Source organism: Mixophyes fleayi, chromosome 3 (assembly GCF_038048845.1).
Source record: "Mixophyes fleayi isolate aMixFle1 chromosome 3, aMixFle1.hap1, whole genome shotgun sequence".
Taxonomy (NCBI): domain Eukaryota; kingdom Metazoa; phylum Chordata; class Amphibia; order Anura; family Limnodynastidae; genus Mixophyes; species Mixophyes fleayi.
Window position 1 is genome coordinate 336,696,247 of NC_134404.1, and position 14,463 is coordinate 336,710,709.

Sequence of the window (14,463 nt, forward strand, 5' to 3'; positions counted from 1 at the left end):
AAACCAGGGTACCCACAGAACCAATTTAATCCTCTATGTGTGATCTATTTTAAGCTTATAATATTTGCAGACTACAAGCTTACTAAAAGCCGTCACTACGGTTCCCACTTGTTCGGTTATCTACAAAGCTAATAATACAAAGGAAAGGAACTAGACAGTTTATTAGACATTGTCTCAATGATGCAGACCAGGACTAGCCTGCACAGCAGGATTTTATATGGACAATCCTTCAACCCTCAAAGTGTCATGTAAATATACAGTAGATGCCTGAAAACTTTATTTTATTAGGTAGTGAATTCCCTGAGCACTTTCTATTACATCACCTGACTGCTCACACACAGGGTCTGTTTCATAAAGGAACGCAAATGCCGTTACGTGTCGTATGTTGAGTAACATCGCACTGCGCACACCCACAACCGGACGATACACCAGTGACGGCAGAAACATCCAGCGCAAAGGACACGTACTACAGCCTATGACTGCATGGGAGGAACGGGGAGAGGACTGGGCGAATGTACAGTAGAAATGCTCAGGCAAACACACCCGAACTTAGGGATTGGTACTGTTGCGTGCCCTCGGAATCGAAAATGAGGCAAAACGTCATTGTGACGTAGTCGAATCTCGGGAGTTTTGGATTCCTTTTTAAACTCCAACATCACGGAGGGTGGGAGGGAGGACGGACCCCCATTTTTTTTTTCTGCCACTGCTGTGTGCCAATGTGTCCTAGATGTGCTAGGAACTGCCGTGCGTTTGTGTCATTGCTCTGTCGCTTACCATCCAGCCAGGTCGCTGCAGTATTTGTCCCAAAGTGTATGAAAATAATATTGTGACCTGTGAGGTGGTCAAAATTGACTGCAAATGACTTGCAATTAGTGTTATTGAGGTTAATAAGTATGTAGGAACAAAAAAAAAGAGCAAAATTATGTGATTTTAGCATATTTTAGATTTTTTTCTAAAAAATCCAAAACCAAACCCAAAACACACTAGGGTGGTTTTGCCAAAACCAAAACAAAGCTAATCCAGATCCAAAACCAAAACCACTTCACGGGGGTCAGTGAGCTTCTCTAATGTACAGTAAGGGCGAGCCAAGCTCGAGCACAGGCAGCAGAATCCAATTCAAGCTTTGGGCATCTCAAAGGTTTGAGTTTTTCTGTCCTATCTCTTGCACCAGCTACAGGTCAGGTGTAAGTGCTGATTACTAGTGATGACGGCTACAGCTAGAACATGTGTTTGTAATCAGGAGCAACTGTAAAAAAAGCATTTTATGTACAGTAGACAGTAATAACATCCTAATAAATGTATTTTATTTTTTTTAACATGTTTTGTCATTATGATTTTATTATTAACAGGTGACTTTAATTGAATTTTCTGTGCGTTCTTTTGTGACTTGATATTCCACATATGTATTGTGCAGTGTATTGTATGTTAGAGCTGAGCGGATCTAGACCCGTATTAAACAACAGATGTATCTTTACATCCTAGTTGAATAGAGACGTGCAGATGCCTGGTTTACGTGCATTTAAAAAAAAAAAAAAAAGTTATTTACGCTTGTATTGCGTGCCTTAATTAATCAGACCCTTAGGGGTATATTTACTAAACTGCGGGTTTGGAAAAGTGGAGATGTTGCCTATAGCAACCAATCAGATTCTAGTTGTCATTTTGTAGAATGTACTAAATAAATGACAGCTAGAATCTGATTGGTTGCTATAGGCAACATCTTCACTTTTCCAAACCCGCGGTTTAGTAAATCTAGCCCTTAATGTCCTTTAAGTTTCCTTTGCACTTTCCTTCTGAAACAAACTTCATATACATCCATTGTAGGCTATACATAATACAACCATTGCTAACACACCCATGTACTTATCGGAGGTATTTGTCTTGGCACAAACCCCACCCTTTGTAAATATAAAATTCCTCTGAATTGATGTAATAGACCCTTTGGGGATTATTTTGGCTGTACAATTCCCTGCCTAATGTGCAAACTTGGGTTAGATACACGATAGCAGAGTGTATCTAACAGTACCTCAGACCTGGACAAAGGAATCTGAAAACTAAAAGCCAGCTATTATTTTGTTTTATAACATGTTACACATTATACCAGTACAAATACAAACACAGAATTACATAATTTTAGCCCGCAAAATGACATAAATACTTATATACTTAATACTCTGTACACACTGTGCTATTATAGAGGTCGTAGACATGCCCCAAAATCACCAGTGATATCAGGACCCAGGGTCCAAGTGACTGTAATAGCACAGCGCGTTATAACATTGTCTGCAATACTGTGCAAAAGAACTCTCCTTATCGGGAACTGAAAATGGAGGGATGTAGGTTCACAGGAAATTTGAGGAAAAATAACTTCACACAAAGGGTAGTCCATAAGTGGAATAGCCTCCCATCAGAGGTGGTAGAGGGTAATACAGTAGAGTGATTTAAACATACTTGTGATAGACATAAGGATATCCTTACAAAGATCTAAGGATCAAATAGGGTTTGAGTTCACCACAGGTTAAAAATGGGCAGACTAGATGGACCAAGCGGCTCTTATCTGCCGTCAAATTCTATGTCCCCATGATTCTGTACAGCGCTGCGGAATTAGTGGCGCTATATAGAGAAATTATGGCGATGATTCTATGTTTAAGTTGTAGAGTAATACGACAACTTTCACAAAATAAATTTGATAGCTACAAAACACTTGATCATGTTGGACAATTTGCATGTGATATGCACCTGCCATTTAAAAGCGCACATCTATATCATCTCCAAATACCAAAACAAGTCGACAATAAACATTTGATGGCTTCACAAAAGATTGAAATTAGTCTACCACTCCGCTGTCTGCTATGATAAATAATGTACACGCTTATTCCAACAATCCATTAGAAAATGACTCATCGGCTAATTGGCCACCGGGTGACGTGAAACTGCCGATTAGCAGAACAAATTCAAAGCAATGTATATTTATCACCGGTCATCTGGTGAATGGTGAGTAAAGAAGTATTTAAGATCTATGTATAATGCTGAGTTGCATCTACATTCACTAGGGAAGAACTTTGGAAATTCCAGAAGCTCAATGAAATAATTAACAGTGTAAATAAAAAATAATAAAATCTAAAATGTATTTAGTTGGGAAGCAGATTGGTTTGAACATATAAACTATACAGCACCAAGGTGTGAAATATAAAACAGGTGAGTAATATAGGAGCATAGTTAATCTTAGTGCACACTTACCACCCTCGGCTTTTGCTCTATAGTTTGAAGAAACGGAGTACTGTTCTCTGGGGATCGTTCGGGGTCACTGGAAACGTCGTCTTCCGATTCGTCCCAAGAGGAAGAGAAGCCGGTAGAAGAAGCTGAAGATGATGATAGTTTCCTAGGGAAGGTAGAGGGGCAGTTGCTGGGGCTGTTACTGTCTACTTGATCTTCACCTTCCTCCCCGTGGTCAGTCACTATAACGGCAGGGATAGGTCCTGGAGAAACAATCCCAGGTGAGTTAGGTTTGCAGGGGGCTTCCAGCTTTGGAGAAGTGTTGAACGTTTGTTCTGTATTTGCTGCATTGTTAGTTCTACAAATGCCCCTTTCACTAGTAGAGGCCACTGATGGAACGGAAGCAACCACTGATGGACTTGAAGGTACTGATGTTCCTCCTTGGTTGGACAAAGATGGTTTGAGCCCTGTATCATGACTAAAGCAAAAGACATTGTCCTCCCGCCTGTTACGTGGTAGAGGTGATGAGCACCTGCTACCAGGTCGTGGACTTCTAAGCCCCGGGGACACTGGACTGTTTTGTGCTTGAATATGAGCTTCAAAAAGTCCCACAACTTGATTAACCTGAACATTCTGAAGCTCCCGCTGTATCTGAGCTAGACGCCTCTTCTCCGACTCAACAAGTCCCGTTCCATTGCCCTGCCCAAACCCCAGATAGTTCCCCGAACGTGAATCTATCACGGAAACGGCTTCTCCCACATTGCCACCATAAAGTCGTAGAGGTGAGGGACACCTTCCGGCCCTTGGCATTCTCTGTGAATGTCCATCTCTGCCATTCCAACTGGGACTACGACTTCTGGACGTGGGTCGTTCTCCTGACTCGGGAAAAACAAAAGTGTTTAAGTTGTTGCTCCTAGAAGCGCTCCCAGGACTGGATGGTCCGGGGCTGTGGAGAGGCAGTGGTTGCCGGACCAACAGTGGACAATATGTACTCCGTCTCTCCGGCACAGGAAGCACTGGTCTCTGGCTCGTCTTAGTCACACTGTTATTCATCATAACCAAGCTATTCAAGGCATAGCAATACACGGCCATAGTACTCTGAGGAAAAGAGCTACAGTCACAGCGGGCGCTGTGCACCGGGGGCTCACATGAAGGTATCCCGATGGCTTGACGGCATTGCTCGGAAAGCTGTGCGGTGACGGACTGAGCTGGGTCCCAGCCCAAACCTCCATAAACAAATCAGCTGTAAATGAGAGAAGAGAGACAAATGTAAATGACTAAGCTCTGGCACTGGGCTCTATCTGATTTGAATAAGCAAGAGGTCATAAAAAGTCTGACGCTTAGAGCAGTAGACGAGGACACACGTCGCACGCTGATGGAAGACATCTCCTTTGCATGTACCTGCCCAGCACTTGCTATCTGTACTGTAGACAACATGTGACGTCAGGGGCACAGGAACAGACTTGTAGAACCATGTCAGCAATGTGAGCAGCATTTGTATCACAAAGAACGCTGATTGTACCATATAACCTCTTATGTAAAGCAAAGGACGGGGCCATACAAGCTAGAAAACCCTTCAACGGGTCTACATTGGCTTTTTATTGCTTTACGCTATGTATGTAAATCATCACTAAAATAAAATACTATTTGCCTTTCTGCAATAAAGAGAAACTCCAGTTAGCATTCACAAATATATATATATATATATATATATATATATATATATATATATATATATAAATATATGCAAAAGTTCTCATGACATGACAAAAAATGTTTAACATTGTATTTACGAAGCCCCTGTCTGCCTGGGTGTGAACATTTAATATAGCGTTGTCTCTTACGTTATCTCCCAAGCAAATTCAAGTACGGGGAGGACCATGCATTTTTTTATTACATACTTAGTGCACAAGGCATTATATCAGGTTTGGCCATCCTGTGGCTCTCCAGGTATTGTGAAACTACAAGTCTCAGCATGCCTTGGCCAGTATCGGCAGGCTATCTATTGGCAGAGCATGCTGGGGTTTGTAGTTTCACAGCTCCTGGCCAGGCCTGCACTCTATTATAAAGGAGTAAATGTCAATGTAGATCCTGGTGAAAAGTTTTCTTAAATGTCATTTTCATATGTGCTTTTTTTTTTGCAAGGAGCTATATATGAGCTATTGTAAGTAAAAAAAAAGGATCACTTGTTTTTAAAGGAACACATATCAAGAAAGGCATTTAAATAAAACTGAAATATTAATTTCACTTTTACTTTTCCATACTTTGAAAATTAGCTTTATCCTATTCCCCATTTTGCAGCCTATTGCAGTGTTAGATTACAGTGTAGACCCCTGTCCCCTCTCTTATTTGTTCTAATTAAGCTAATAGACATGTCATCCTTTTTTTGCTTTTTATATACATGAATTAATAATGTATCTCCCAGTATCTGGAATTTCTTTCTTATACTCATAATGAATAGTCCTACAACAATAAGGGTCGTTAATGAGAATATCGAGTTACTGCAATTCTTCTTAGACATTTGTCCTTCTGAATTGGAGTCGCTTGATACTCTCCTGAACTCTCCTCATTGTTTCAGTTAAGTTGTTTCTATAAGAGACGGAGCTGAAATCCCTATTCTGCACTCACCAGCTCTAACAGGGGTGAAAGAGTTTGTCTCTAGGTGGGGAAGTTGTCTCGGCACTGTGTAACTCACGCTGGTGGGAGAGACTTGGGGGTATATTTACTAAACGGCGGGTTTGAAAAAGTGGAGATGTTGCCTATAGCAACCAATCAGATTCTAGCTGTCATTTAGCAGAATGTACTAAATAAATGACAGCTAGAATCTGATTGGTTGCTGTAGACAACATCTCCTCTTTTTTAAACCTGCAGTTTAGTAAATCTAGTCCTTGGTTTGCGTGTACCTGACCAGCACTTAATTATCTGTATTGTAGACAGTGTATGATATTGAAGGGACACAGACTTATAGAACCATGTCAGCAAAGAGAGCAACATTTATATCAGAAAGAATCCTGATTATACTGTATAAAGCCGGGTACACACTTAGGCAATTTTCGTGCAGATCAGACGATAAATGACTGTTTTGGTCAGATACTGCAAGAGTGTGTGCACTCCCACGATCATGTTTTATCGTACCAAAGCTCATCGCATCTGTTGATTTGGTTTTATAAACTTCCTAAAAATCACGATCAACGATGGAGGGAACGATGTCGGGTAAATGTGGCAGTGTGTACACACTCACCACCAGCAGTGAAGGCAGATATCTGTAGTGTGTACAGAGCCACAATCTCTTCAGCAGATGGTTATGACAGATGAAGATCACAGATCTGACGGTGAATCGTGTAGGTGTGTACACAGGAATCGGCTGCTCATGGGGGCTTTCAGTCGTTGGTGAAATCGTCACAGAAGTCGCACCTGTGTACCCAGTTTTACCCCTTGTGTAAAGTAATGGACGGGATAATACAGGAAACAAGCTATAAAACCTTTCAACAGGTCAACATAGGACTTTTACTGCTTTATTAAATAGTCCCTTGCACGCTTTGTATGTAAAACATCACTAAAACTAAATACGATTTGCCTTCTGTAATAAAAAAAACTCCAATGAACAGTAACAAATATATATGCAAAACTTCTCATACCAACGAACTTGACATATTTAACACTGCGTTTACATTGGCTACACGCTTATCCCCATGTAAAAGACGGGATTGTTTAAACTGTCCGATATTCATAAGGACACATGTTAGGCAAGTGATGGCTAACCTGTGACACTCCAGGTGTTGTGAAACTACAAGCCCCAGCATGCTCTGCCAGTAGATAACTAGCTGATAGCTGGCAGAGTATGTTGGGACTTGTAGTTCCACAACACCTGGCATGTCACAGGTTAGGCATCACTGTGTTAGGCCAAGGTTTATACACAAGACTGGTTTCCTGGGCACCTTACGTTTGCTGAGAACTTAGCGGACATATTGCTGTTTTGGACATTATGAACAAATCCTTTTTGGGGAGACAACAAGCCAAATATACATATCAAATATGTTTCATCAATACGCATACAGGAGCTGATTCACCTTTGAACGCAATGTGAACGCAACTTGTGTTTAAAAAAATCGTCCGTAACTTGCACGCGCGCATGTATTCAAGGACAAGCCAAGCTCAAGAAGCTTTTCCTTTTGAATCTGGGTATAAGTACGCTGGCTATACGTTATGTATATGTGTAATATAAGGTCCCATCAGAACGCATATATAAAAAAAATATTTTAGAAAGCTTTTTTTACATGAAATACATAAATCAGGATCTTCTTCATGTGTACTGTACATACAACTCATTTTTATAGTTTCTTTTACTTGCAAACACATGTTCTAGCTAGAGATGCTCAGGCTCGGTTCCCCGAGTACCAAACACACCCGAACTTAGTGGATCCGAGTACCGAGTCGAGTTGGCTCGGTACTCTCACGCGCCCTCGGAATTGAAAACGAGGCAAAACGTCATCGTGACATCGTCGAATCTCGTGAGTTTTGAATTCCTTTTAAAGATCCAACATCACGGAGGGTGGGAGGGAGGTCGGACCCCCACTTTTCTTTTCTGCCACTGCTGTGTGCCAATGTGTCCTAGATGTGCTAGGAACTGCCGTGTGTTTGTGTCATTGCTCTGTCGCTTACCATCCAGCCAGGTCACTGCAGTCTTTGTTTGAAAGTGTATGAAAATAATATTGTGATCTGTGAGGTGGTCAAAATTGACTGCAAATGACTTGAAATTAGTGTTATTGAGGTTAATAATAATGTAGGAACAAAAAAAAGAGCATAATTATGTGATTTTAGCATATTTTAGAATTTTTCCTAAAAAATCCAAAATCAAAACACAGGAGGGTGGTTTTGCCAAAACCAAAACACGAAGCTAATCCAGATCCAAAACCAAAACCAGTTCACTGGGGTCAGCGAGCATCTCTAGTTCTAGCGCGCATACGTGTCCGTCATCACTTAACACTGACACCTGTCCTGTAGATGATGCAAATGATACGTCTAAAAGCACAAGCACCTATGAGACGCCCAGAGTAAGATTTGAACGTACGTCCATACGTTCGACCTCAGCACCCCATTACTGTACATTGCCTACGAGCATACGCCCCCTTCTCACCCCCGTTTTGCCCTTCAAGACTTAGGCAGTCAGAGGTGTCATTTGTGTCAGGACATAAATTGGATGCAATTGTGTTTATTGGCGACAGATCCATTTCTAAGCATGCGCAGAGCAATTACACGCAAGATTCGTCACGCAACGGGACTTAAGTCCGGAGATGAATAAGGCCCCACGAAATATAATATTTCAGTCGTAAAGACAGCTATCGAAACATGTACAAAACAATCTCTCTAGCAGGAATGTTGCTACTGATAATAAAGGAGATTATTTTTCATGTGTCCACTGAAGCGCATCATTAGGGGATTATGGATTAAAAAGTGCATTTTACACAATTTCTGTGACGCATTTTAACATATTTTTCATGCATTCTTCATGCATTGGTTATTTACCAATGAGCTATATTATATTTATAGTTATTGCCTGTTTGAAATATTTAAATGCCGCTTTAACGCTTTAGAATGCAATGGTGGGTACGAAACCAGGAGAAACCATTCAAGCTATTTTTATGGGGTGTTCAGGTGGTAGCTAGCTGCTGACGATGGCACTGTGACCTTTACACCTTCAATCATGTTTCAGTAAAAATGTTTGCAGATTCAGTTAACTCTTAACATAGTTGGCAAATTTCCCTAAATTCCCAGAGACACTCCCCGGTTATGAAGATTTGTCCTTGACATTTTTCATCCCAGACCAAGCATTGCTTTAGTTAAAGACTGAACAACTACGGTATTTCCTCCTATAACGTAATAGTTTATTATTATTATTTACTGAAAGATATACATTTAAATATTTAAAATACATTTACAACTAGTATGTAAATGTGTAAACTTGTCAGTCTACCAGTCATATTTGCAAGATTGAGGTTGCTTTAAATGTAGAGAATGCACACAGGTAACCTGCGGATCTACTGCTGAGACTTGTAGTTCTACAACAGCTAAGGCGCCACAGGTTGCCCAAATCCGGCCTAAATGCTCCACTCCTTATTTCCGCAGGCTATCTCCCTTCCCCTAAAATTCACAGCCATGGTACAAACATGTCCCAGGGCGGGACAGTGGGAAAGACCCCCCGAATTAGGGACTGTCCTGCTAAAATTTGGACAGTCGGGCGGTATTCATCTCTCTAGGAGTTCACATGCTTTGATGAATAGGAAGATACTGCTGACTAATGAGATCCAGGCTACATGGGCAATCTTTAGTTCCATACATAAAAGCAATTTGCTTTTGTAACTAATTGTTCCCAATGGGCTGTGCTACACAAGCAATTCTAGTACTTTGCTCCTATTAATCTTACTTTTCCTGCTGTTCTATAGCCAGGGCTCACAGTGATTAATCAATGCTAAAATTGATGTTAAGAACACATTTAACACGGATTAATCAATTACTTTATTTAACCCATAATGCAACTATTAGTAGATAAAGGTTCATATCATTATGAAACTGGTAGGAGAGTCTCCTGAGGTGCGTGTCTGCTCTTTGAAATTCTCAAGTATTCAAAGCATTTGGCTGACATGATTAAACGCAATACAAAAACTCAATAATTGTAGGAGCGAATATGATTTTTGGATAAGGGACTCATTAAATAGCATCAACTGAAAATAGCCGCAAAAAATATTCTGAGGGCTAAATAAATATAATCTCAGTACAGTAACACACTGTGGTGTTCACATCTTAGGAGCGTACAATGAAATGTAGTAAATTGAGGGATGACCTTGTAAGAATAGAAGAGTGGGCGCAACGCCACGCCAGCCACAGGACGCCAGCGTTACACTTGGCATCTCAACGGCACCAGTTTCAAAATGACAGGTGATGATTCTCCTCCAGGCAGCAATGTTTGTACTGCGGAGAGTTATCCCTGCACTGTCCACGGTCCGGATATACCAGGAAATCCCCAGCAGCTGGCACCGAGTTCATAAACAGAAAACTCAAATACTCCTGGGCTCCGTGAATGGGTTGTGAACCAAAATAGATCAAACAGAACTCTGAAATTCTGATGTCAGATAAGGAAACTGATTTATGTTTACCCGGGAGAGTTAATGCTCAGTAGTTCTGAATATAGACTATATCTCACTGTTCTGCATCTGTGCTACTTACCGGCCTAGATTGCAGGGCGGGGGCCTCCTTGGGAAAGTGCTGGCTCATGACTAATTAGCATATTAGTCAGGCCTATTAGCATGCTAGTTGCTTTACTGGCCGGACCTTCTCCCCTTACTGACAACACCTATTGAAGTTTACAATAAGCGGTGCCATGTAGAGTTGGGAGCAGAGCCCGGTATGATGCGTATAATACGCTTATTCCTCCTGTGCATGCGCACAAAGCACTACTTACGGCTGCAGCCGCATGACGACTGAGGCGCACCTTGCGCTTATGACAGCGTGTGGCCCCTGATGTTTAATGAGATGGGACAAGGCAAGGAGCGGGGCATGTAAGCATAGCCAAAACACATTGTAGGGGTGTCGGCGCAAATGCGACTTATGCTGATCGACATGCAGCTTTCAGGAGACGGGGAACTTGGAGATGTTCTATCAAACTAGGAACTTGCGGGTGTTTGATCACTGGTTATAAATTGATAAACATGGCGATCAGCTGAGATGCATCCACCGTGTAAAATGTGTATTTCTTTTTAATTTACAGAAATTGCATCCAACTTTACATGAAGCCTTGAAAAAAGGGCCATCCAGTAAACACAAGCATGTAGCATACAGCATGAACACACAAACATCTATGTTCATTTTCTGCATTGCCGGTGAATGTTTATATGTGTTGTATGATGAACAAGTTTAAGTGATGCTTGGCGGTTGTTACCTCATACTTTTCTATTCAGCATCCCTAATTGCCAGTGATTCATCAGACCAAGCACCATTCTTTTTAATATGGGGCCTTTCAAGAGGTCGCTGGTCTCCAACCGTCTATTGGTTTTGTCACAGATCTTCCCTAATCTACTGCAAAACTCCTCTTCTACTCAATTTTGTGTTCACATATCACAGGATAGGTGTATGTGAATAATGATGACCAAAATATGAATAAAATATGCAATGTACAATTGAATCTCAACGATCCGTCCTCCAATCAGCCGCACAGTCACTTGTACCAAGCACAACTATTTTGTGATGCAAATGTTTCCTTAATCCTTGATGATACAAAGTCTTTTTTCTTTTCATTTGCTCATTATATAACATGTCACCAGATGCATAGTACTTTTCGATTTTCCCACATCATCAGCATAAATAATATGGTCCCTATTTCTGCAAATAAACATTTGCACATCGTTTAATGGTCATCGTGGCTTAGTCAATGCATTATAGATGCGGGATCCTGCATGAAGCATATGTTCCCCTATTAAATCCATTAACACCCCCAACAGGCTGCAAAGTTTTACAGAAACCTAAAGAAAGGGTTAACGTCAAGGGGAACTATCCTTTCCAACTTAACCCTTCTCTTGCCGCTGTTAATGAACAAGGGTTTGGCTACGTACCTGCTCTTCGCACCGTCAGATCCACCACTACACCGCAGTGTACCAATCGTGTAACATAGCAACGTGTCAGCAAATGTCAGCATGTATTTACCTGTCATTACTGGTGCAACTGAAGACGGATGACCCCTTTCTCCCAGGTTCAGGTGCTTACGCCTCTCATTGTCCGTGGAGCTGACATAACTATTACCCTATTGTACAGCGGGGCTCAGTGCATACATACCTTCACAAACATTAGCAGATTAACCATCTATCTACCTGAATAGTCATCTCATCAGACACAAAACAAGGAGAAACAGGGCTACCAGAAGGGGTCACTTATTCTGTTCATGCACCTATTTTCATCTTGCTCAATATCAGGAAATTTACTGACAGCCAGCAATAAATAGATCCGGGTTTTTTTTATCCATGAGCAAAGATAAATTAATAAAACGTTAAATAAAAACATGACATAGTACTGATACTAGTAAATCACACGCAACCTTACAAGTAGCTTGAACCTTAGTACTGCTAAGTTATTAACCTGCTTTCCATTTTCTCAGTTGTGTATTCATCATCATCATCATTTATTTATATAGCGCCACTAATTCCGCAGCGCTGTACAGAGAACTCATTTACATCAGTCCCTGCCCCATTGGGGCTTACAGTCTAAATTCCCTAACATACACACACACACACACACACACACACAGACAGACAGAGAGAGGCACACACAGACTAGGGTCAATTTGTTAGCAGCCAATTAACCTACCAGTATGTTTTTTGGAGTGTGGGAGGAAACCGGAGCACCCGGAGGAAACCCACGCAAACACGGGGAGAACATACAAACTCCTCGAAAACAAACAGATTGTAAATGTTATATATTTTTCAATATATATATATATATATACACACACACATATATATATATATATATATATATATATATATATATATATACATACATACATATATATTGCATCAATAAAAATTGCTGTCTATCAGTATATATTTTTGAATAATTGATAAAATATTTGCAGGAGTTAGAAGCTTCTCTTCCCCAGAACTCTGTTTAACCTCTTAGCCGACTGTCAGTTCTTGCAAGGAAACACAGTCATCTGTGACAATGCAACAATATCCTTTTAAAACAACAACAACAACAACAAAAGTTTAGCTGTTGGTCATGTACTTTACACTGGGGGAGTGCCAAGAATTCCCTATCTGGGGGCAAAACCTGAGAACTCGCTACATCTGTCACCAATGTCTTCTGTCTTCCATGAAAATCATCCTGTTCACATTAAAATCCCAACCTCCTCCCAGGTTTTCATTGTGTGTAAAGTTATATAACAGTGCCAGGGACTGAGAGCGTATTGTGCTGGCAATGTGATGGGGAATCACAATACCACCAAGGGGCTGGCTGGCAGATTTTAGCCAGGGAGGGGGACTCAGCTCAGCAGCCTATAAGGAACATTTGAACAGAAAAAAAAAATACAGGTAGCCCTGTGACCTAGCCCAGGGTAGCCCACTAAGAGATGCCCCCCGGCCTGTGAATCGTCACAGTGCCCCCTTAACTGGGCAGAGATCTTGTAGAACACAACCAAGATGGAGAGATAATGTGATTTTGCAATGTACCCAGGTAAATGTGGCAGTGTGATCACTGCAGATCTGCAACAGGCGGACACCAGACACCCTGTCCCCAAGGATGAGCTCTTCTTACCTGTGTAATAGATGCCCTTAGCCAGGACCTGGACCTCCTTGTCCAGGACTCAGATGAGTCCCAAGGTCTCCTTCCCAGTAACAATGTAACACAGTCCTCCTCTCAGCACCCAGCCTGATGCTCCATGTCTGCAGCCTGTGTGTCTCCCTGTCTCTGCAGTGCTCTTCTATGTGCAATGTGAAAGAATGCAGCAGGAAGGAAGTTGAGTAGTTTGTCTGGGGCTGAACTCGGCGTAAGAAGCTTCCTTGTGCTGGGGCTTGTCAGGAGGGAACTGAAAAAGTTTCCATTGTCAGAAGAAGGCTGCACCCTGAGCTCAGGCAGCAGCGAGTTTCCACTGCCTGAGCCTGAGAGAGAGCTCAGCAATTTTCTAGCATTTCCTACCCAATCACTAAATGACATAGAGGGGAGGAGGGAGGGGGGGACAAGCTGGATATCAGTGTAATCCTGGGGATGACTGGCTCTCTGACCCCGAGGCCAGGGATGTACACTGAGCTACACAATTACTCTCTTTTTTTTTTGCTGACACTATTGTGATAATGCACTGACAGTTATTATTTTTTTTACTGACACATTATAATACTGTTCAGAGATAAAAGAAGAAGCAGCCACTATAGGAAAATGGGGCTCAGTGACTTAGAGGGTTCACAAACCTTCACCATCCCAAAATCATCACCTGTGCCTGTATTAATGCAGCGACCAGGGGCTGTGGTTTTATAATGGCCATTGCTTTTCTTACTGACAGGTGAAAATGGGACTTGTTTTTTACTGACTGTCGTTAAAATCAAGCAACATATAGGGGCATATTCAATTGTCCGCGGTTTCCGCTGCGTCAAAACTATTACCGGTATTACGGTAATAGTAAGCCGGATTTCAGCTCGCAGCTCCCTGAGCCGCGAGCTGAAATCCAGCGAGAAAAGTACCGTAATGACGGTAATATTGCAAGGGGCGCGT

At 41.6% G+C, this 14,463-nt stretch overlaps 1 protein-coding gene across 1 annotated transcript in view; it reads right to left on the minus strand.

Moving 5' to 3' along the window:
* ITPKB (inositol-trisphosphate 3-kinase B) overlaps nucleotides 1–13,851 on the minus strand; it is a 61,673-nt gene extending 47,822 nt beyond the window's left edge. Inside the window, exons 1-2 of the mRNA XM_075204351.1 lie at nucleotides 13,513–13,851; nucleotides 3,238–4,456 (exon numbers count right to left, since the gene is read on the minus strand). Of these exons, the coding sequence (XP_075060452.1) occupies nucleotides 3,238–4,305 (1,068 nt within the window). The 5' untranslated portion in view covers nucleotides 4,306–4,456; nucleotides 13,513–13,851. The remainder of the gene's footprint in view (nucleotides 1–3,237; nucleotides 4,457–13,512) is intronic.
* Nucleotides 13,852–14,463: the final 612 nt, after the last annotated feature.